The sequence below is a fragment of the Blennius ocellaris genome (genome assembly GCF_963422515.1).
Source record: "Blennius ocellaris genome assembly, chromosome: 9".
NCBI classification, from domain to species: Eukaryota; Metazoa; Chordata; class Actinopteri; order Blenniiformes; family Blenniidae; genus Blennius; species Blennius ocellaris.
The window spans coordinates 24,625,438-24,651,378 of NC_137658.1; the positions used below are offsets into that span (position 1 = coordinate 24,625,438).

Sequence of the window (25,941 nt, forward strand, 5' to 3'; positions counted from 1 at the left end):
GGAAGTTTCTCCGGAAGACGGTCCCTTATGTACGGGTGTCTGACTAGGTGGAGGCCCCTCATCCTTGTGGGCTCCCTCCAGTTTGATCATTGCGTCTCTGATTCCTTTCAGTATGCTAATGTGAATCGCAGAGGTATATTATTTTTCCTTGGTATTTATTTTGTTTGGAAAATAGTGACCTTTTGGCAAGTTCTTTTTCATATTGGAGTTTGTAATGGTCCAAGGTCATTTGTTCAACAGTCAGTTGGTTTTTAAATCTCTTCAAGAATGGTCCAGTGTCATCTGCTTTCGGCCACCATGGCTTCTTTTTTTCTATTCCTTCAAAACATTTCAGTTTGTGTCTCAAGGTCTCCGGTCTCTGTACGTTGTCAGATGATGTCAAAAATCGCTTTACAGCGTCCCACATACCGTATTTGCAAAAGTTGCCATAATCTTACTTGTTGCTTACAATGTTACATTTACACAAATTACAACACTTCGCTGTCTTCGCAGGTAGAGGTCAGTGCCAGTAGTGTCCACTCCAATAGAGGAAGCTTCTACGCAGCCGGAGCTGTGCGCCTCTATTCTGGGGGTTATTTCCCGGAGCAAAACACTACTTTTTCTACCTTTGATAAAACAACGACAGAACTATTCCAACCCACAATTTCCCCACAGAAATGTGTATTTTTCAGAACATTAGCCTGATGCAAAAGCACAAACACACATGAACCTCCCACACATTTCCCTTGTCAATAAAACATATTAATACACTGCAGGTTTGTCTTTTTTTTTTTTTTTTTTTTTAGCGCTTTTCTAATCTAAGCATCCCAGATGCTGTGCCCCAGGCACTCGGTAGGATTATCAATAATCCTCCGAACTAAGTTTGGTAGTTCCCAGAACTTCAAACTTAGCGGGTCCCAGACCCTTGAGTTCCCAGAACTCCTGATTATAATGGATCCCAGATCCGGAGGTCCCAGACCTCGAGAGGGTTCTAATAACCACTCTCCTTCGGCGAACCCCAGGCTCCCGGTATGAAACTCCGTTATTCCACTCTCAAGTTATTCAACTTTTATTATTTTTAACGTTTATTCTATAAAATTTAGCAACTATCTGACGGCCTCAACTTCACGTACCACAGAGCCAATTTAGAATCGCCAATGTGCAGTTTTCGATGAAACTACCTTACCCGGGTGGTCGGCTCTGGGAAACGTTGGGCTGGAAACCGATACTCACTGGACCACTTCGTCCAAAACTTCCTTTTCCTTACGATTGAAGAATCCTGCCGACAACGCCAAATTGTCCTTTTGGGGGCCCGCTCCCCCGAGGAGGGACAGCTCGCTCCCCGTGTAAGGAAAATGGGAAACCACAGTGAGTTTAAGCACCAAACATGAAACTTGAGAATGAAATCAACACATGAGTTTTATTACAAAGCAATATATATATAAAACTTACAGAAATATTTCTGGGTTCGAAGAGCCATTCACCACACAGGTGGATCTTGCTTCTCTGAACCAAAAACCGGACCCAAGTGGATACGGCGGAAGAAAATGGCAAAAGACCCCGGGCCCAGAATTACTGCCTCCTTTTCTCTATCTCCTCCAAGGTCTTCCTCCTGTCCCCGCCCGTGCTTTTCCAGTCACGGGACATCAAAATGGAGGAGTGAGCTGGTTTACACCGGTTCTTATCAATTCTAGCAGGCCCCAACAAGGACAACTACAGCCCGAAATCAAAACAATTTTAACAATCATCAGCATCATATGCGTGCGACTTGTGTTTACTATTCTCAAAACAAAGCCTTTATGTCCTTATACTTTGATTAACATGACTCCCACTCAATGTTTTATTTTATTTTGCTTGTTTTGGAACCAAAGGTCATATTTAGGAAGAGCTCCACTTCTCTATTGGTCAAAACAAACAACCCTCGCCGATGGAACAGGAAGTAATTCATCCCATCCATTGTCGTTGTGGACTTTTTTCCCAGGATTCATGATTGGCTTTATGCTTCTTGTCAAACTGCGTCCTATAGGTTTGGCATGCGCTTATCCAGGTTTTTACATAGGTTTGTGTAAATGTATCTTATTTTTTTCAACGATCTGGTGTAAACAATGTTAGGGCACATTTACACATACCTGGATTCTTACAAAAATGAATATTTCCCCCTCAACCTTTACAAAAAAAAAAATCTTCATTGATATAGACCTACATATACACCTGCTTCAGAGCTACTATAAGCAGCCAAACCTGGTTTGAATTTGCAGGTTCGAATCCTGGAAAAAACACATCACCAATTGTGATGTAAATCTCCACTGACCTCCCTTTACATGCAAGCAGACACACAGAGTTTTTCCAAATCTTCACTATGGCTGGAGTTTTCAGGTGTCATGATTTGTGGAGACTCATAGCTGCATTTATGTGCAAATGCATGGCACAAACGCAGAGAAATGTCAGTTTTTTAAATACACAGGTATGTGTAAACGTGGCCTTAATCTTGCAAATGTAGAAGGGGAAATATCCATTTTTGGAAATATCTAATAGCTACTGTTTGTGCAAACATGGCCTGAGGCCACGTTCACACATACTCAGTTTCTTAAAAAATTTTTTTTACACTGACCCACATATACAGCTGGATCAGAGCTGCTCTGAGCAGCCAAACCTGTAGGGGGCAGTGTAGCAAGAAGCATGAAGCCATGATAGCCATTCAAAATCATAGAAAAAAAATCTCCACTGTGGCTGAGTTTTCAGGAATTATTGTTTGTGGCGAGTCAGTGTGTTTATGTGTAAATGAGCGGCCCAAACACAGAGAAATATCACCATTTTTTCAGATACCCAAGTACGTGTAAACCTGGCCTCAGTCTTGTGCCTTCACCCTGTGGACTCCTGTCTGATTACCCCCGAGTGTCTCCACCTGGGTTTCATCAAGCCTTTCCTCCAGGTGTGTATTTAGGAACTCTGCCTGTTCCTGCGTCGTTGTTGGTCTGCCAGCATTGTTTTCATGCCTTTGTCCTCTTCTCCCAGCATTCTGGAGTTTTGGACCTGGCAATCTGTTTGGGTCCGCACCCTGACGGTTTGTTGATATCACTGTTCAGCTTATTTATGTTCACCTACAGTTTTATTCATTCTCGACTTGTTGTCCCTGAGCCATCCGTTTGTCCCCTGTTGTACTTTTAGTTTTGGATCCCACTGGTGTGTTCATGCAGCTATTAAAGCTCACCTAATACATTAGCATCTGTGTCTCAGTGATGCCGTTAATTAGTAACACGTTACTCTCATATGACCACTTTTTCACTTTTTTAATAACGAGTAATCTAACGTGTTACTATCTCCAAGCCAGTAATCAGATTAAAGTTACTTCTCCAAGTCACTGTGCTTTACTATTGTAGCGTCCAGTAGGACGAGTTTCTTGTCTGCGAAGCTGCTTTATTATTGAACAGAATTGGGCTGCTCATTATTTCTCCTCCAAATGGACACACAGTTAACTGCCCACTTTTCCACTCTCAGCCAATCACAGGCCAACTCGTGCTAATGTTGCATCAATAACACAACTGTACTATCTATCTATCTATCTGTCTATCTATCTATCTATACTATGTGTGGTAATTTTTTCTTAATCAATCAATCAATCAATCAGCGACTTAATTTGTCCACGGGAGCAATTAAAAAGTCGCATAGAGCAGGCAGTGCAAATAAATAAATAAACAAATAGTGCAACAACAGACGACAACTACATCTCCGGCTAAAAAAATACCAGTAATTGTAAAAAGCTGATAATAAAACCATGAGTCGGATAAAAATACAACAAAGAATGAAGGTGAAAGGTTAAATATGTACCAGCAGATGCAGGAGGCAGGGATCAGAAGAGTTTTGGGAAAAACCGGTTGTCATTTTTATTTTGAGGCGGTGGGGATGTCAGCAGCTGCTGAAAGTAACTAAAAGTTACTTGGAATAAAACTTCTTTATTTCTAAAAACAAGTAATTGGTGAAGTAACTAAGGTACTTTTAAAGGAGTAACTAAGTAATCAGTAATGAGGGTAACAGGGTAACTGTGGCAACACCGCTGCCTCTGCCCATGGCTCCTCGCCCACGTGCCTACACAATGAGTTTGTGATCATTAGCAAGTCCAATAATTGTACTTTCTTTTTGGTAAGCAGCTGAATTATTGTATTTATTTGTTAACTACTTACTTTAGTTTTTATATGAAATATCACTTTTTACACTTTTTGAACACTTGCATTCTATTTAAATGCTATGTTTGTGTTTATTTATACTGGCTTTGAAATGTTCCAAAACTAAAATAATCCAGGTCTTGAACGGAGCGTCAACAACAGCCAAGGGTAAAAACACTTCATTTAAAGGTTTTTCAAGGGCTGATCTATAAAGAGTTAAGCAAGCTCACCAGTTTGTTTGAAGACCTTTAGTGCGTTTATCAGGTACATAGTGAACATGACATTCTAATGGTAAATGCTTTCAGAGTTTCCAGCCAAAGCATTTTACTCACACATATTAGGAGCCACAAATTGAATCATCGTTAGTCATTAGATTTAACACATTACTCAGATTTGGGAACAGTCCACAGAGGAACGTGTGGGATTCAAAAAAGAGATTTGTCAAACTTTAAAGCTTAAGTCAATTATAGAAGTTGAGTATGATTTGTTAAAGAGACAACATTTTATCATACTTTATCATTATCTGATAAAGTGTGCCCCCACCATGTGCTCTCACCATTGTTATTTGCTCTTTACACTAATATGTGTCAGAGCACTTTTAAAGACTGATTAGTTTTAAAATATGCCAATGACCCTGTGATTGTGAGGCAAATGAAAACAGCCACGCCCCTGCCCTTGACAACTTTGTCAAGTGGTGCGAGGACGCACACCTGCAGCTCAACATATCCAGGAACAATGACATGGCCACTTCAGGAACAACACAAATACACCCGAGCCCACTATCATCAAGGGACAAATTATCCAGTAAGTGCAGTCATATAAATATCTGGGGACTATCATTGAGTCGAAGTTAAACTTTAAAGAAAACTGTGAGTCAGCGACACCAGTGTCTCTCTGTGGACAAAACCCCGATGACACTTTTTTTTTTTATCATGCTTTTATTGAATCCGTGTTATCTTTTTCATTGGTTGCTTGGTTTGGAAACCTTGACTGAAAAAAGAGGAACTCTCTCAGTCCGTTAATGAAATATGCTAGTCGACTGATTGGGGCGTCAAAGCTGAGATTACAGTTGCTGTACAACAGGTAGCTACAGTGACTGGCCAGCTCCATCTGTGGAGATGACACCCATCTATCTATCTATCTATCTATCTATCTATCTATATATCTATCTATCTATCTATCTATCTACAGGTACGAATAAAGTCACCTTTGACCTTTTTGATTTTTGAAACATGTCCTGGACTTTCAGGTATTTCTAATGGACAGACTTTTACTTAACCCTCTCCTGTATATCGGGTTATGGTGTTGAGTGTTGAGTCTGAAAAGATGGAAAAGACTTGCAGTTTGAAGTCATGTTGAGCACGTTATTTACGTATGGCACGCTGGTCAGCTCCAGGGTTGCCAGATGTGACTCACTGTTTTCAGCCCAAACAACGTAAAACACACACGCCTCAATAAAAACCAGCTCAAATCTCCGCCTGTGTAGAAATCATGTTAAAACCATAAAACTATTAAATGTGTCATAAATAACATGCCATAAACACACAGATACAAAAAATAAACAAAGTTAAAAGTTAAGAGAATTTGGCTCCCCAGTGGAGGATAACCATCGTTTAATATGAGCCAACAAAGCCTGGACAACATGAGGGGTGAAAGAAGGAGAATAAGGGAAAAAGAGAACAAACACAGCTTTTAATAGTTTGTAACATTTTGGCGGAGCCACCTCCTCCGGCGTTGATCCGTGACGTCAGTCACACGTCAATGATGAAGCAGTCGCATGTCGAGAAATATCTGAACTGGTTCCATATATAACCGAGGCCTTGGTCTGGTGTGAAAATTATTTTTTATTATTCCACATGGCCAAAAAACAGGTCAGATATGAGTCACTTGTGAGTAAAAAAAACAGAATTGGATTGCATTTGGCTTATACTTGAATTTATGACTGATTTGCACTGAAATATATTGTAACTGGATTGACGTGTGATGGTTGTGATGATATATATACATGAGACATGGAGCAGTTTTCATTACATATTAACACTAAATCAAAGAGGGTTTGTATATTTGGTGAGTCTTCCTTTAGTTTAAACAACTGGTGCATTTTCTTAGTATCAAAGTAAACACTGTAGATGTTGTGGGATTTTCCCTGAGGGTCCATGCTGAATTACACTCCACAAGCGCTCATTGTGCTCATGTAAAAAACAAGTACCCCACCCAGATACATCCCAAAATAGATGAGGTCCCCTCCCCTTGGCTTCAGAAGCTATGCTCGGCAGCCCAGTCTATATATGTTGCTGCCAGATGCTGCTCGGGATTAGCTGGAGAGTCAAAGTGTCCTGCTGTGCAGTGCCTCACACCTTTTTACTAAACAAGGTGCTGGCTGGCACATTTTTGCAAGGAAATCCATCCATCAATCCTTCTCTCCGTGCTCGAAAATAGAAGTAATTTCTGTAGCATTTGCAGCCCCGCTGTGGAAACACGCCTGTTTTCCTGAGTCTGTGGGAGATTCTTCGTCAGCTGACGGGCAGGTGATTCTCTATTTGAAGTGGCTCCTTTTTCACACCCCGATGTGGAGTCCAGACAATGAGCCTCCCCCTCAAGACCCCATTAAAGCAAAGCCCAGGGTTCACAGGTTTGATATGCATCGCCTGGGCAACCTCTGCCATCAACACATTTTGTGCCACGTGAGAATGATCACGGCTTATTATAGTGGAAATAATGACTGCTCTACCTCTGGCATGAAATATTTAACAAGGACAAAGGAAATGACTCAGAGGTGATTCGCATGTGTTGAAAGGAGAACGTGGACTATATAGGAAGTGCAGATGAACGTTAGTTAACCCAAGCTGAGAAGAGACTTTTGGCAATTGGAATATATACGTCAGTGGAAGTACAAATAGAAGAATAGCAGTGTAGGTGTTTTGAGGTAATATTTATTAGCTATTAAAAAGATGTTAGCATAAGAGAAGACATCAATGAGTGCTCCGTCACTTCGCTCTGTTTCATCATGTAGTGCTTTCAGGACACACAAAGTGGGCCTGTGGATTTGGTTCTCAAATCTATGGATTCATATTGAACCATCATTTCATTTTAATCATGTTCCCTCATATCCAGCTTGTATCTCCAGAATGTATGGAGAGCATCACATTTCTGGATGTGAAATTATTGATGTATTTCCTCCTCCAGCTTGAGCAAATTAGCTGTTTGGGGCCCCCGCGAAAAACAGGGAAAAGGAAAAGAGTGAAAACGTTCTCCATCAAGTGTGATTGAATTGGATTTCACAAGATAAATTGCCAGAACAAGAGTTTATCCCAATTACATTGCAGAGAGGTTTCAGTCCTGCTGCCGCTGCTCTGGTCAGTAGCAATTAGGGTCACTGTTGAGCTATCAGGGGTCGTCATTGTGAGAAGATGTTTACCATCTGGGCAGAAAGTAGATGCATGCAACAGGCCAACATTTGAGACCGTTAAAAAATGTCTGAGCCAGGAACTCATGAAATTACAGATCTGACAGCCAAAACATGGGAGAAGCAAAACACAGCTGTCTTCCCCATAACCCACACATCTTTTAATCTAGTGGAATACAATACAGACTGCAGACTGCCTTTGGCTCTTTGTGTGGCCATCCATTTCCCTTTAAAAAAAAAAAAAAAAAATGTCCCTCTTTTTTTCCTACTTTGATGTAACCTGTGTGATTTGCAGATGTGGAAACCGAGGGTGTCTTTCATCTGTCTTTCATGAAGAGCACATTTACCACAGATGATGGCAATAATCCTGATGAGTGGAACACACCGGGGTAATATTCAGTCTTACCTTCCCCAGACCGGGGCCCCACAGATATCTCAGGCTGAAGACACAGAGAGCCAAGACCAGGAAGACCAGCGCCAGGACCAGAGCCACTCGCTGGTAGCTGTGATACTTGGCCTTCTTTTCTTTTCCAGCCTCCATCTGCAAAGAGGAAATAAAGCTTTTAAAGGTATTTAGAGGTTTTGCCCAAATACCTCAGCGATAACCCAACCAAGCATTAAACTCTCATTTAGAAGAGTAATTTCACATTGCAAGACACAGATTTCTTTTGAGTTGAACAATATAAATAATTTCTATTCTGGAAAAAATGGACTTGTACCAATTCAGTTCAGTTAGTTTTGCACAAGTGCAAAGACTAGCCTGGTTCCATCCAAAAGAAATAAAGTCTGCTGACAGAAAAAAAAAAACCTGTTGGCATTGTACTGCCCTGAAAAATGTGGATGAATTGAGTGCAAGTCTCGCTGCTCCAAAAATAGAATAATCACACGCATTTCTGCCAGCGACCAATCAGATCTTTTTATTCATGTGGCAAAGATAGACACATTTACTCTCTGATTACTTATTCACCGAATACTTGATTAGATTTTCAAGCGACCGTGGTAGGAGGCTAAACTTTTGTTATTGTTGTTTTTTGGAGTGTTTTTTTTTTTAATCAGGCTTAATGTTGATTACTCTGCGCACTCAGACATGCACATGTACATACCCAATCTCAGGGCCACTTCATGGATCTGTGTGGTTGTGCACAGAGAAACAAATCCAGATGTATGTTAACCTAAGCATTAGTTCCTTTCAGTGTTTGTTTGTGAAGCACTTTGAACTCCATCTTAACATTTACAATTCAGCTTCATTGGTTGTTTCATCAGCTTTCACAGAATAAATACAATTGTATAATTTTAAGGGGGAAAAAAAACAACATTATTTTGGGGTAAAATAAACAGGCCATGTTACACTGGGGCCAAACAGTGAGTTTGAGGCTATATCCATAATTCATGTGTGGTAGAAATGAGTTGCTGCTCACCAATGACTTAATAGCTACAGAAAAGAATCATAGCAGTGGACTCACTAATCTCAGGTTTTGTTTGGTTGTCAGTTGCACATATTTTTGCACACCTGGAGTATAACGTGACATTTACAAAGCCTTATAATAAAAGGTAAACCACCTCTCTTACATTCTTTCATTTTCTTGCTTGTTGCCATTCCGGCTGTCACTTCATTCAGTTGAGTTTGTTTCAAAATATCCTCAAAATAAAATGAATTGATATCATTCAACATAACAAGCCAATTGAGAACACCCACGATCGGCACAAAGGAACTTTTTTGTTGTTGTCTTAAACTGAGACAAAACTAAGTGTATAATAGGTCCCATGCCAGTTTGATAAATGAAATACAATGCTTTCATTTCTTCTTTTTTTGTGATTTCAAATGATAAACCTGAGGGCTACCTGCAATAGGTACTTGAACTGAATAAACACAAAGGAGAGACTGTTGTTTATTTCAGCCCTCTTACATCTGTGATCTACATTAAATACACAGCTAGGGCTTAAGTAACCTGGCCATGATTTTCCAAAAAAAAAAATACATTGTGACCACCCTGCAAAAGTCCTGTACCTGTGTAATTGTAATTACTGCACTCATTATATTATTGGGTTAATGTATAATTGCAGTGTAAGTGGAGTATTGTAATTTATAATGTGTGATTAATTGGTTTCTACCTGGTTTTATTATAGGGAGCGTCGAGCTGGCAAAGAAGAAATTGCTGTATTGATTTGTCTCATTGGTACATTTAAAGATTTAACCAAACATTACAGCTTATCACCCACAAACAGGAAGAGCAAGTATTGTGAGACCACCTTGACATTTATCCTGCACCGTCTTTCTAATTTTTCATGGTTTATTTCCTGAATTTGTCCATTTATGCTCTCACATGTCACTTGTATGAGCTGAACTTCTGTTCTGAATTCGTAATTACTTCTTTAAAAATTGCATTTTGGCTTTTCCGTTGGCTCGGTGAATGACTGAAAACATTACTACAATACCCATGAGCCTCTCTTTCAGCTCATTGAGGATTTGAAACATTTCTCCGTTCAAGTTGCAACTCTCGTCAACGTGTTACACTTGTTATCGATGCGGAATGAAACCAAAGGGGATGCCATTTCATTTGGCCCACTTCACAAAATAAAAATTATCAACCAACAGAGGCAGCCAGTCACAAAAATACAATCGTCTCTGAGCCAGACGCAGGGAGGAACAGACTTCTCAGAGTGTCGCTCAAAGGTTACATTTATTAAACTTTCCTTCGAATTAAAACTCTGCCCACTGTAGTCAATTCCCAAAGCTAAAGGCCACAAATTAATAAAGACAGGCTTTTGTTCCAGCAGAGCTCCAGCAGGGAGAAAATGAAAGCTACTCATTCACACTGGACCACTTTTGAAGGTCTCAGAGGACAACAGAAAGCAGATATGTAAAAAGAAAAAAAGAAAGAAAAAGGGGGAAAAAAAGGATGGAGCCAACTTCAATTAGTAAAATTGGTGTTGCTTATCTTCATGTCTTTTAAAACGATGATAAAGCAGCTTTGGTTTTCTATTGTGGCTGAGGTTGTTACAGTAGTTAAGCTGCAGTAGATTGGACTGCACTTTTTTTTTCATAAAGGAATAATTTTTGAATAGTGGCTGTGTCTTTTTTTTAACCTTTGGTCCTTGTGTGCTGTTAAAATAATTAGCTGCTACAGTCCAATGTGTCCCACAGTCCCATGTGGTAGTTTTGTTATTTTTCTACTCCATATTGTGGGTGGTATGACGACCACTCATGAATATGAGCTAGTGGGAGACGGATTGACTTTCAGGTGAAAGTTCCTCAACCACACGGGAAAAATGACAAATTTAATAGCCAGTTTTAGTTGTTAATGTACATCTCCAATACGTTGTCAATACCTTTCTGAAGGAAATTTGCATTTTTACGCGTCCTTCCAGGATTTGTATTTCCCGAAAGACACTCGGGTTTATTGACGACACAGAAACACCCAAAGATTCCTGCAGCAAGAGTCGGTCTATAAACTCGGTTTTGCCAGATCTTGAGTCGCACTGGAAAAAAAATGTATAATAAGTTTCACAACATTTAAGACTATTCTCGTGAATTGAAGACTTTGAGAAAGTCTGGCTTTTTTTCTGGTTGAATCACTCAAATATTGATATTTTCACTGGAGCTCCATGACGCCCTCTTCGATATCCCAGAAACCCTTGCAGCAGGTTTCCTAGGATGACATCAGTCAGGAAACACAAACAGTTTGATGACTACAAATCCTGGTTGGTTTGAAACCATATGGACTTCGGTGTGATGGATTTAGGCAACTGTGGGTATGAAATGAGTGCAAATGAGTGGTGATGGTCTTATTTTGGTGTGTTGGTTTATTCTCTGTGCAGAAGGGATACTTTTTATAGGAAGTATATTTTAAAGATTCTTTCTGGTACACTAACGTTAAATACATTAGCAGCTTCATTTGACATATTGGAGACAGTGGCCATAAAAAAAGTGAGTGCGAGAAAGCAGAGAGCTTGAAATTCCACACCTTCGAGAAAAAAAAAAAAAACAACCAAAAGGAAAACGGTGGCTGGAATCTGCTGCTTTTCTGTGTCAGGTTGCATAAGCAGTGAAAACTTAAGGGGAGGACAAACCTCTCTGCCTCTGCTTTCAATAGAAAGACAGACAGACAGACTGACTGACTGATAAATGCAGAAATGGAGACAGAGGCAGTCTGAGTGCACAGCGCCTGCCAACTAGTGTTTAAAGGTTTAGGAGTTCAGAATCAGCCAGGCAATTCCTCCTGAGCTTTGTGAGGAGGAGAGCCTGGAGCCCCCTGCTGTTATCATGCAAAAAGGAAGCACTTTCTGGGTAAAACAACTGGCAACAGAAAAAACAAAACAAAACAAAACAAAAAAACAGAGGTAGCCCACACAACCGACAAGCAAAGGCAGTGGTTTATCACACCGGGCCACACTCTTGTGAGCTTTTGAATTCCTGTGAAAGCTATTCTGAAATAAGAAACCACAGGTGACTTCTTCATCATAACTGTTCTTTCAGTGCATTCATGACACCCATCTGCAGAAACACTTAACTTTCACTCACTCAAACACACCAGTTGTGTTTTCATTCCTTCAAGGGACTTTGCATAGACTTCATTGCATTCATTACCTCGCTCTAACTCGAATTTCACTCTAACCTTTGTCAAGCCTGAAAACCTCTCCTCATATAAATATGAATAGATTTGTTTTCCTCATTGGGATGTTTTTGTCCTTATGAAGCCAACAAGTGCATAAAAGTGCATCATTTATATTACTCAAATGTTGTTTTGTAAAATTGACCACATTTTGAAAAATGTAGTGTGAATTTAAATTTCTGGAGTTTTTTTTTTATTCTGCAGTCTGAAAGTTTTGCAAACAATTGTACACATAGACAGATTTCTACTTGACTGTGCAGCAAATAGTGATCTGATCAGATGAAAAGTACCATGAATAGTTAAAAAAAAAAAAAAAGCTCTGTGGCACTGAATATAATCACCATTTTCGACCTGTTTTGCAGCAAATTCGAAAAGCTAAAGCCCAAAATGTCCCCTCAATAATGAAGTTTAAAAAAAGACAACTCCTGGTGTGCATTTGTTGGTTCCTTATATTTGAGAAGCAAGGATATTGTAGATATGAAGCAAATAAAATGGCCCAGATGAGACATTACATCTAAGACTGGTAATAAAGATAAGAAGCCAAGGTGTCAAAAGGTCAAAAGGACTTAGATGGAAAATTTAATATTCTGTAGAAAACTCTGAAAGCTCAGTGAGAGATCAAGCCACATTCTTTTGTTTTAAAGAGGTAGACTTCTTTTGACATATTCAACTCCAAGGTAACATTCAAATATCACACATTTTTTTCTCACCTTCTTTAACCTGCTGGCGCTGACACCTGCGCTTAATTTGAACGAGCAATACATTTTGAAGGGAGATGAAACTCTCCTTGACACACAGTGAGCTTAAATCAGACACGATATTTAAAAAGACAATGAAAGATGGAGTGTATTTAAAGAGTTTATGCAGGCCATCAATTAAGTGCAATAAATCAGTCATAAAAAGAACAAGGAGATGGACTCACATCTTTCCACAAAATTTGTTGACTGCTGGATTGACTGCGAGCCTCCATGACGCAAGACCAGGTCAGGAATCTTTCCGCTCCTCTCAGCTGGGGGAAAAACTCGCACTCTGCAATGCAACGAGCACCAGCTTCATTCCTTTGCTGTAATTTGGGAGTGTGCTGAAGGGGAGGGAAGCTTGAGATGGAGTGGAATTACTGAAACATTTGTGATACCCATTAAAACTGAGGCAGATGTCTCTCCTGCGCTGCCTGCTTCCATTTCAAAGATGGACCCCCCCCCCCCCCCCCCCCCCCAAAAAAAAAAAGAAGAAGAAAGAAAAGAAGAGAAAAACCTGCTGTTAAATAAATGACACAAGACACTTGTATGTATATAAGGTTGTGCTTTACTCAGCTCAGAGAGTTAAAGTATGCATATGATGAGTGCTTATGAATGGACATAGATGTGTCATAAAGCAAGAAACTTTCTTTGTGTCTTTGTTCCTCAGTTAAGTCTTAAAATTAAATATATAAATAATTTATAAATTAAATGTAGATATATAAACACATATATATGGCATCCTTAGTTTTGTTTCATACTATTTCAGTATGTTGTGTGCCCTGTGCTGTTTAATATTTCTTTTTATACTTTCGGATGTTTTACACCCCATTTATCTCATCTTGTTGCAAATTCCTGTTTGACCTTTACATAAAGCCTGCAACTGCTAGTACACACTGTCTTCATCAAATGTTCAATCATTTTCCCATTCTGACATTTTTTTTTATAATAACTTTTACCAACCTCATTTTTTATCCTGGGCTTCAGCATGGTGTAGTGATTAGCATTCACCCAACAGTGAGAATATCCCTGGTTTGATTCTGGGCTTTGAGGCTTCTTTTTGCGGTATGATGATTTCCAGACTCTCTCCCTGGCTCCATTTACACGACAACACTTCAAATGGAAACGCATCAGTGTGAGTTTTTGTGTCACAAAAGTTGCAAGTTTACACAGCAGCATTGTAAAAATGATGTGCTTTTATATGGAAAAAGCAGAAATGCTGCGAGGAATGTAGTTAACATGCCAGGCCATGGGTTGGTGCAGGACATGGACCTCATGCCCCTCTAAACCCCCACCCCCACACCCCACCCCTCCCAAACCACAAATTGCAACCTGTGGATCAAACCAAGATTTCGAGTTGCCACATGTGTAGTTTTCCAACCAAACAGAGCACAACAACGGGTAAAGCCCAGTTTTAGAGTAAAGACATTTAATAAAATAAACCGATCATTAAATAAGTCTTAAATTTTTTTTTCTTTGTTTACATTTTTGTCCCATGAGTTGTGGCTTGGTTGTGAGAAATGTCTCAGTTGTTTATGCAATTAGTTGGAACAGACTTTCTGAAGCTCACAGGGGATGAGTTAAATAACACATGCAGCAACCACAGCTGCGTAAATATTGGCAATCTTGAAACTTTATTCAGCTCAAGACAACCTTAAGAATGCTGTCGGATGGTACCCGGATATTTCTCTCAACCCTACTCTGCACAGCACCATTAATAGTTTCTGAAGATGTCATCGTGACTCAAGGTGTGACTGCAATTGAAGTTCTTTTTCTTTCTTTTGTGTGAGCATTGGTGGAAAAGTACATTTGTTCATTTGTGCCTGAGGTACTTTGATTTATATTGTTCTGTTCTGGGGTGATCTATGACTGTAAAGCCTGGTCTCATGGAAGTACATTCAGGTTTGGTTGCAGTGTACTACGTGTTATCATTCATCTGTACTGGGAGTCAGTGAAGTACAGGCAAGAGATGATGATGATCATGACATTGGCAGAGTTAGGCAATGTGTATTGTGCCTATGATGTGGCACACAAGATGTCCCACTGTGTTCAATAAAACTTCCTGCTCAATTTTCTGTGACACTTTCCGTTTACTAGACAGGATCTGATTGATAGAACTTATTGTGTATTCTGGTCCAATAGTCTAATCAGTTCAGATTCTTGAATGAAAGTGTGTAAAACTGTCTCTGAATCAGTTTCTGTGCTGCCCTGATATTGTCCTCTTTGCAGAGACAAACCTCTTTCGCCTGATTGTCTCCAACTGTGAATCCTCTTTCCTTCTTCATTTTTTTTCAGCCGTGTTGTTGCCTGGTAAAACTTTGGCCCAATCCTGATCGTGACGGTTCAGCATGTCTTTTATTCGTCTCCCTGCTTCTCTTTTTCTTCTCTGATGTTTCATGGCATGTTGCATCCTCGAGGTCCCACTATTGCCATCATATGGTCTTAACTTTCTAACAGTCATGGTCTAATATATATCTGTGCCCGTAGTACTGTCGCATCCAGTAATTACAGTATATAGCTCGCTTCACCCACTCAGCAATATTGCCTTTGTTCTTGCTTCTACTCATCCTATTTTCAGTGATTTTTCAATCGCTCTTTCCTGTTCCAAAGTCTCTCTTTTTGTACAGTCCACTTTTCACAATGCCTAGTCTTGTGCTGCTCTGAAGTGAAAAGTGTACTGTTTGATCTTGTGGGTTCCAATTTGTAGTCTGCTGATGACGACTTGTTCTTTTCTGATGGACTCCCCACTCCCCGTGTCCCTACCTTATTTTGTATTTTCTCTCCATGCTCCAACACACCCGAATCTAATTAAGGCAACATCATCAAGCTGTGCAGAAACCCTGTTAAAGGGCCACTCGCATTCGGGCCTGTTGAAGCAGGACTCCTGAAAGCCTGCAGGAACCAGGATTAAACCATGCTGCTCTTGCAGGGTTTTTACCTTGACAGTCTTTACTGTTCGCCACATGATCCTTCAGTTTGAGACCTCTGCCCATCTGTTTTCTATTAATAAATCTTGTTTGAGACCCTCAAACCGCGTTTGAATCCGTCATTTGCATCCAGAGGCTACTTTTGTGACAACAAAAACATTTTCTCTGGATGTCAATATATGCAAAAGGGATACGCTTGGGGAGTGCAGAAGCTGTGATGAGCCATGTTGGGAGAAAGCTGATGATTACCACCCCAGTTTCTGTAGTGATCACTTTACTCCAGGTGATGCCACTGACCAATCGTAGAGGACAGGGCTTTAAACAACACTCCTAAATGTCTGACTATCCCCCTCCCAGGCATTTATCAACTTGCGCTGCACCTGGAACTATCATCTACAGTACCTGACCACCAATTACTGCTAGTTCCAGTGTGTGTGCACATGCTATAATGGTAGTTGCTAGGTCAGTTTGTTAATCTGCTTTCAGACAGTAGTGGGCACACCCAATCATTTCAAAAGGCCTCTTTTTTTTCATCAGCTACAAACATTATGATGTTACAGTGGTTTTAAGGCAACATGGGCTTCTTCTTGGCAAACTAAAAACCAGTGCTGAAAGTGCATATTGTCACCGACTATCAGACTGTCCAATATCATGACCAGTGATGCAGGTTTCTCATATGACCATATTTTTCAGCAAGTTATCTAAAGCATAATCCAAACCGGTAATCAGATTAAAATTACTCCTGCAGGACAATGGAATGGAAGACAAGTTTCTTGTCTGTAAAGCCGCTATATTATTGAACAGAACCGGGCTGCTCCTTCGTTCTCCTCCAACTGGACACACACACGCACGCACGCACGCACACACACACACACACACACACACACACACACACACACACACACACACACACACACACACACACACACACACACACACACACACACACACACACACACACACACACACACACACACACACACACACACACACGGTCTCTGCATGCTCACCTGACCCGGCCCTCTTCTCCACTCTCCGCCAAGGGAACGCAAAGGAATTGGAAACCAACACAACATCGTCAATAAATGTTTAAGGGGTGATACTATTCAGCTTTTCAACACTTTCACATGGTCTTGTTGGTCAAAAAACATTGTATTCAATGTTTATTGCCTCAAATCCAGCTTTTTCTTGATTTTCCTCCATTAGAATATTGGACCCCAGGAGCTGCATTCAGAATCTGCTGTGTCTGTGTGAGCTGGACTGGCTCCGCCCACTCATGCCCATCTTTGGAAGAGGAGGAAGTCCTTCCTCTCGTGGTTCCATGTGCCAGAGCAGAGCTGCCTGATTCTGGGAGGAGTCAAAGGGAGGAGCCAACCTTGATTGTGATTGACTGATGGCACAATACAGGGTTTGATTTCTGATTGGCTGGTTGGAGCAACACACTTTTTAAAAACTGAAACCAGCCAGAGAGAGAGAGGACACTCTTTCTTCTCTTCTGGGGCGTCATTCCAGGTATGGAGATCATTATTATTGTTGGAAAACCATTAGAAAGTGAATTTTGCATAATATGACCCCAACAATAACACAACTGCAGTTATGTTACACTATTTTTGGGATACTGACAAGAAGCCCCCTGCTCCTTGGCAAAACCAGTTTTTACAATTTTTGTAGTATGTTGAGACAGTGGGGAATGTTGTTGCCAGCTGCTGAAAGTAACTAAGAAGGTAACTTGTAATCTACTTGCATTTAAAAATTACAAAGTTAATCAGTAAAGTAATTATGTTACTTTTAAAGGATTAACTAGTAATAAGTTATTGGGTAGCATTTTCAATGTAACTCTGGCAACACTGATCACGATATTACATAAAATTCATTTTAAGGACTTAAAGTGCACTGTGTAAAAATGTTTAATTTCAGGTTCACTTGTTTGATCTTTACCATGTGACTCTCCAACCTCAGACCGCTACTCGACGCACTATTGCCCACTTCAACGGAAAACACGGTTGGCACTAATGGCCCCTCACTGAGCGCATCATCCATTGCTTCTATCCAATATATCTTTTCTTCTGCAGCTTCTGGGATTGATGTCAGGTCATCTTTCATCACTCTTCTCAAGACGAGAAAACCAGTCATTTAGCAATTTGTGTCCAGGAGTATTACAGTCCCTCTCTCCAGAGATCAGGAGTTTTATCATTGATTTCATGGCAGAACAAAACACAAGCACCTTGCACATTTTATTTATTGTCACAGCTAATTATACCCATTCCTAAAACTCAAATATCAGAAAATACACATTTAAGAAGAAACAATCAATCTACATTAAACCTGTATCATAAATACTTCACTGAGGCTGTTTGAACTGGTTCTTCACCTCTAATAATCCTTTCAAGCTCCATTCCCTCTCAGTTTGGATGACACTGTCCTTCAATATTTCCCTTTCTGTAATGAATTCAATACATCCGAATAGAGCATGCTTGGTATTTAACAAGATCTTTAGCTGTTCAGAGAGCAGCATTAGCCTCGTTATTTGTCCAAATATAGTGGATTGCAAAAGTATTTGTACCTCTTGAACTTTCCACATCCACATCTGTCCACATTTTGTCACAAAACAACCACAAATATATATGTATTTCATTGGGATTATATGAGGTAGTCCAACACAATGTGCCACATAACTGTGAAGTGGGAGGATAATGATTCACAGTTGTTAAAATTTCTTGACAAAAAAATGAAAAGCGTGGCTTGAAAAAAATACCCAATCAGTGGTCACATGTTTTGAAAACATAGTTGAGCATGATTTAGAACTGAGATTCATGCCTTAAACAAAATAAATATATTGGTGGTTATTGACCTAAAAGTGTTAATTAATGCCAGGCAAACATCGGGGTGAATTAGTTGTGACACAAGATGCAGTTTATGCTTCAAAATATGCTGTAAACGTGAGACAGTGGGAGCACTGTATTGAAATATTGGAGTAAATGCATGACCTGATAATTATCCAATACAAATGATGTTGTTCATAACTTTCCATTTATATGGCCATTACCATAAAAATATATGTACTTGATCTATTCTTTTTCATGAGTCTCCAGACCATATTTAGCATGTGGGTGATGAAAGTGTTTACTTGGTAACCCTGAGATTTAGATGTGTCACCGTGAGAAACTAACGAGTCCACAATCACAGGAAAAGAGAAAAAAACATCTGCCTTTGCAGAAGCACTCAACGAAGCCATCCAAAATCCAAAGTGCTTTTCATTTAATGACTTAAAAGGCCATTTACTAGATTGAAATGCTTGATAAAGTTTGAAATTCACAGGAATTATCATGTGGTAATATTATACTGTAAACACTGAGTAGAAACTAATTTGGAGTGCTGATCACCGTTGAATCGCTAATGAGTTGTTCCTTGATAGCTCTGAACTGAGGGCTAATTGTAAGTGAACAAAGAACACATTTAGATAATAAGTTAATTAAAGATCATGTGTCCATTAATTTCATCATTTGATATTGTTTTCAGCATTCACAGCTCACTTTTGTATCTATCCGTTGCTGCAATGACATTGTAGATATCTTTATATTACTGATTATTTAATATTTGCAGTTAGGTTTTATTGTTAATTTATTAGGTCTTCTTTGGTTTTTCCTAGGTTTTCAGGACTTTCTGTTTTTGTATGGAGGACTGAATGTGTGGAAATTAAATAAATGGGTCATTAATTTATTACAATTAGAATTAAATGTATAAATATATCATTAAATAATGAATTACATGTGTAAATAATTAATTAAAATATGAATTAATTTGATGTAAAAACACATTTTATTATTTCACAATTTAATTAATTATATCATGGTGCAGTGTTGCACCGCTTCATGAATTAATTTTATCTGTTAAACTCACGCTTCAGTCAGTGGGAGGATCCTGACACCTGATTGGTTCTCCTGCACATCAAACCAGAACAGGTCGATCTCAGATAACGGATCGCTGCAGAGCAAGCGAATATATTCGGATACACTGGGTGGCTCTAAATGTTAAAGTCTGCTCCTGACTCACTGTGAAACTCCCGACTCGCCCTGTTTTCACCCGACAGGTCTAGAACGTTCATTTCGTGAGGTTACATTCAGCGTCGTCAGGTATCTTAGGTATCGCACACCAACATGTCCCTATAGCAACACATAACTAACAATGGTTCCTATTGCTACACTTTACATCTCTTCGTTGGTTTGGATACTTTATTTAACAAAACTTTATTTGCAACCAACAAAAGCCAAGGTGAAGACTGGGTCCTGCGAGTGAAACACCTCAGTGGTGTGTTACACTCTGAAACATCTCCCACCAACTCCATACAAAGTTCCTGCAGCAGGGACTGTAACCGCCGTGTTTTGAAACTGTAGAATCCATTCTAATGGTTCACTTGGTGACTTTTGAATCTTGGTCACAGGCTGTTGTTGTGGGAGCTCATCTCAGGAAAAGACTTTTAAAGTTCATGCAGATCCTCCGGTAACGGAGCCTCATGTTTAGAAACTCTTCAGATCAAAGCAATGCGTTTGACTGGACCAGTGTTATCCCGCCCACTGAGTTTGGAAGGCAAATTAATTCATGAATCAGTGCAATACTGAACCATGAAATAATTAATTAAATAGTGAAATAATTAATAACAATTTTACATCAAATGAATTCATATTTTAATTAATTAATTACACCTTTAATGACACATTGATGTATTTAATTGCAATATTATAAATAAATTACACATTTAATTAAATATTTCATGGCGTATTTATTAATTACATTTTAAGCACAATCAGTCCTCCAAATTTGTACAACGTGTATACTGCCTTTTTCAAGGCAGTACACACGTTGTAAAAATGATTTTATTTATTTATTTATCGTGAGGTGGGCGATGGATGCAGAATGAAATCACGCCAAAGATTTGCCTGTTTACATGAACCACCTGTCAATCTTTTTGTCACGTCATCGCAGACCGCACACAAAAGCTAAAAATGTGTGATAAAATGTTTTGAAGTGATTCCAGTTTATTAAAAACACAATTTCCCAACCTAAAAGTTCCACTTCACACTCGATTTGCAGAAGTGAATGACGACGGCTCGGTCAATACCGGCTGAGGTGGAACATCCCGGCGAAAAATTGGTCAACCTGCAAGCCTTTAGTGAGGCAGGCAACATTTGAGCACATATTAAGTCTGTCAGATCTGATAGCTGTGGGACCCTGTCAGCTCTTTCCCATTGATATAAATCTTCACAATTACTGTGACATTTTGCTTGGGTAAATCAAGTGGCGGGTCTTTCAGGAATAGTGTTGTGTCAGCAGCAGTGTTGAGCATCCCGGGACCCTCATTCCCCTGATAGCATTCAGTGCTGGGCAGGGGCTTTGACACCCACAGAATAGAATAAACAGCAATTTAGTTGGGAGTGTATACCAGATACTCACAGATTAGAGCAGAGGTTGATGGGAGCAGCCTTAGCAAACTTGGAGGAATCGCAAAATAAACATTGACTCTATCCTGTTCATGCTTCAGGCCGATAGCTTTGATCGGAATTTTCCTTTTTTTTCGTATTTATCACTTTTGCAAACACAGATTTGAGTGCTGTGACCAACAGCGATGCCTATTACAAATCCAACACACCAAGTTGAATCCTGTGAGTTTTGTTTTCTCCCATAAATAGACCGTTTTCCTGTTAGACAACAGCAGTTGTGCTCAAAGTGACTTGTAGTACTTCAGGCAGGCACTGTCTCTTGTATATTTTTCTCTATTTTGCAGTGGCCATCTGGAAAAAAGATGTTCCTTGTTTGCTTTCTTCTTCTTTTTTTTTCAACTCTTAAGCCAGTCTCTGAAGCCTTGTTGAGCTTCTGTCACTCAGAGAGAAAGCTGTGTTGGAAACCCACACATTTCCCACGTGCTCATCGACAATCATTAACAGCCCCTTCCCACATGAAGGGAGACTGTCACAGCTAAAAGAGGGAAAAGATTGAGAAAAAATATGGGCGAGAGAGATAGAAATGTGGAGGAAAAAAGATGAACAGGTCTGAAAATTTGTCTTTTTTATCACTCTCAAAGAGACGATCCAAAACACCTCTGTGGATTGAATTCCACTTGAAGCACCGAGAGTGTGTCCGTACAGGTCAAAAGAGGCATATGCTGTAATCCTGTGTGATTTTATTATCTGCCTCCTGCCTCAATGGAAGTATCCCACCTCGGTCTGCCGTTACGGGGGCAGGAAGGGCCAGAATAGGTTTATCATGGAGAAGCAGTCACGGATTCTGGTTCGGTCTAGACGACAAAATCAGAGAGCCTCCATCCGTCATCTTTCAGGATTCTGCTCATGGTTGAGTGACTGAGGGAAGGAAATGTTCCTCCGAGCGGGAAGTTACCGCAGCTCTTTGTTTCCCAGGAGTCACTCAGCTCCTCAGAAGGCTGCACCAAAGGCCTGACACATTGTGGTGATATACTACTGCACATTCCTACGTGCAAAATACTCAAAAAGGCCCGACAAAGTACCAACGCTTTACAGATGAAATGACAAGGATGTTTTGAAAATATATTCATCGGTATACATTTAGGTTTGGTTGTGGCAAATGTATTCATTTAATCATTGGCTAAGGAAATATGTGAATCTTTTCTTATTCAAGTCCTGCACTATAGCAGTTTAAAAAAATCTTCTAAGCAGTACCTCAGTTCATCCTTTGCTTGAAACAAGACACTTTGGCTTCTTTACACTCTGGCAGTTCAACACCAATTTCATTAGGCCTAAAAGTTACTGATCTGTGGTTCTTGGCCTCATCAGGCCGCGCTATTGATTGATAGTTTTGTTGTGCGTTGTTTTTCTTCTCTTGGTAACATCCACTGACAAGCCGGCACCGCACATTCTTTTCTTCTCCACCAGCGCTGTTTTGTTGCTCAAGAAGGATTGCTCGATTTTTTCCCCCCTCCACATTGTATTTAAATGTTAAATAGAACTATTTTGCATCAGATCGAAGCTTGCTGTGAAAGAAACAACTACTTAGGGAAATCTGTGTTCAAATCCTGGTTCAGTCTGAACAGCCAGCAGCTGTCTGAAGTCGAAGGTCAGGGGAGTTACGACAGAACTCTGTTCTCTGTGGGTTTGGTGGTCAAGCGGGAGGAGATCTGATACTGAAAATGACTCGGTCAAGCCCTGATGCGGTCATAAAGTTCTCTCGGTCAGATCCTTGAGCACACTGTCGCGCTTTGAATTGAACTGTCAGGTTTTGTATTGACCAAGACTTTCAAGTTATTATATATAATCTGAAACAAAATTCAATATGTATGAGTATTTAGCATTTGGATTATTATGCATCGCATGAGACAAAATGTGCAGAAAATGTCCTTTGATTTGTAAGGTCTCACATGATAGCTGAATGAAAAGTTGTTTTAAAGTAAGATACATGCATAAGATACAGTGAAGCACATCAGAAAGATCTTGCAAGAAATACAATTGTTATTTTTCTATGAGCAGTGTTTTAGATATTCTGCGCAACCATCTTCTCAACTGCTCCATATAAAAACATAGTGGCAAAGGAAAAAGCAAAGACTTTAGCACATCTTTTTTTCCTGTTAGATTCTTCCGCTCGTCCTAGGGGATACTGAGCCGCCCGAAGGACACCTAAGAGATATAATCTTTCCATTGGGTCCTCTGTCCGCCTCAGGGTTTTAACCAAGCTGCCCATATCTGATAGACCTGCACAGGAAGGCACCCAAGGAGCATCTCAATCTGTTGCCCCGTCCACAGCCGGGCTCTCCTGAGAGCAGCACTTTGTTCAAGACCAAATCTGACACCCTGCAAATAAAACTCATTAAACATTTTCATTTTTCTCAAACCTAAGGATAACAGTGGTGCAGGGCAATCCGAACTCCCCTCACATTGACAATATTCCTGAGTCAAATCTGGTTTATGTGTTGACTTTGCATGTTCTCTGTGTTTCCTGTACTCCAGACTCTCCTGAATTAAAAAAAAAAAAGCAATATGGAAGACTGAAGGATGGAAAGCAAGAGAAAAAGATGTCCACTTGAGAATAAAGAGTTTTAGCTCACAGTTAAGCCTGCCCCTCCTGCCGTTTATTCTCACATCGCTGTTGAATACTGACTCGGCTACAAACCACTCCACTCTTGGCTGCAAACTATTCTAGAAGGTTGCATGTGAAGTATCAAAAAGGATATCATCATCCACATAATCAGAGAAGTCACCTTTTAGCTTCAGCTGAGATGAAAACCTTTGAGGTTGAAGCTCTTGTGAAGAACAAAGCAGATCCCTTCTTTATCAAACTGACATGTTGGTAGTATCCATCTGCAAATGGATACTGATTCCAATATTAAGGAATCAGCACACCTCATTTCAAAGTCATTCAGTGGTTGAAACTGAAAAACAACATCTTGTAATGAAAATGTCCTTTGTTTTAATTGTTTGCTTGAAATGTTTCTGTGATCCTGAGCCAAAAATGTGATGCCCTGCTGTAACGTAACTAAGAACATGGCAGTGACTTACAGGATTACATTTCAAAGTCAGACACTATGAAAACCTTAACTGGTGTCTGTAGTTGATGTGATCAGCTTTTGAAAAAGTTATTGATACACCCACACCAAAATTTTAAGCTTTGCCTTTTTTTTTTTATTGTGATGATGATGGCCTTTACAAAAAGATGAGACAAAAATAAACTCTCGGGAATCATTCTGATATTTTCAGACACAGAATTTTTGCTTTTCACATCTTAGGAGCTGAAATGATAAAGAATAGAAATAGGTAAGAAAAAAAAGAAATGAAACTGTTTCAGTTTATATGCGATAAATCTAAAATATATGGAAGATTTTAAGTTTGAGTTCAAATTTTCTGAGAGGCACCTGAACTTCTTGGAGTTTACAGGCTCATCGCAGACTGTCTGGTTGCATTGTCCAGCTGCACCTGAAAACTACTGAGAGAGACGTGAGCATTAGCGAAGACAATCTAATTGTGGGATAGAAAGCGTACAACTTGAGGTAGCTCCAAGGCTGCGGGGATATTCTGTGGCCTTATTGCAGTCGGTCCCAACAATCAAAGTCATGGTTAGAGATGCTTTTTAAAAACGTTTTCTTTTATAGTGAAATGTCAAATCACATCTAAGACTGAAACCTCTGATTTCTATTTTAAAGTATAAATATATTTGCTCACATTGTGTAAAAATATTCCCCCCCAAAAAACTAACCTTACTTATTGGTATTAATTAATTAGTGTTTACTTCACTGTATAATCACTCAAACATTGACTTCTTGTGTTCATAAGTGATTCTAAATAAGCGAACCATAACAGGAGTTTAAGGGATCACGCTGCACCATCTGTAAGGAGTTTATTTGACATACTGAGAACGAGATGAATAGAAATGTGGATTATAGTGCTGCAAACCTTCCCTGGGTTTATATATTCATTTCCCAAATCTCACCTTGAGAGTGAAGCTACTTGCAGGGGGATTTTCTCAATTTCCTGCTTGATGGGAGAGGTGTATTTACTTACATAATTGTATTCCTCATCCAATTTATAATGCGATTAAATATTAATACGAATCTGAGTTTGAAGAGAAGCAGATCTGAGAAAATTGTTCTTCTTGCTTTGCAACTTTTTCAATCACCCGTAAATGAAACAGAAGCAGTGAGAGAGAAATTTCATTCTTTGGATGCATATTCAAATAAACATGGCACTTGGAGTCGACAGTAAAAATTGTTTTCAGACACTTTTACTATGATGATCTTGACGCATCTCGGCTGAGCTTTGCTTAGTTAGTAGCGGGGCTCTCTGGGGGAACGTTGAGAGGCCTAGTCAAAGTGGAACTCTTGAATGAGCTTTGAGCATCATGTCCCCAATATCCCAGCGTGTACGCCGCAGAGTCAGACAATAGAGCCAAACACCAGTCATAGCCAAATCATAATTACCTCTGCACCCTGCAGGAGCAGACCAATTGACTCCTGTAGATGAATGACAACAGGTAAAGGGCAGTGATTAGCCGCAGGCCTCAGAAGCTTTGTTTGGTGCCGAGGGAGAGAAAATTCTCTATATAGGGCAGAAGATATGCTTCAGTTATTACGCTCCTATTATTTTGTGGACTTATTAT

At 39.7% G+C, this 25,941-nt stretch overlaps 1 protein-coding gene across 1 annotated transcript in view; it reads right to left on the minus strand.

The window, feature by feature from the left end:
* The window catches only part of tnmd (tenomodulin), a 91,742-nt gene extending 78,525 nt beyond the window's left edge, over positions 1-13,217 (minus strand). The window contains exons 1-2 of the mRNA XM_080502303.1: positions 13,084-13,217; positions 7,955-8,089 (exon numbers count right to left, since the gene is read on the minus strand). Of these exons, the coding sequence (XP_080358429.1) occupies positions 7,955-8,089; positions 13,084-13,131 (183 nt within the window). The 5' untranslated portion in view covers positions 13,132-13,217. The remainder of the gene's footprint in view (positions 1-7,954; positions 8,090-13,083) is intronic.
* Positions 13,218-25,941: the final 12,724 nt, after the last annotated feature.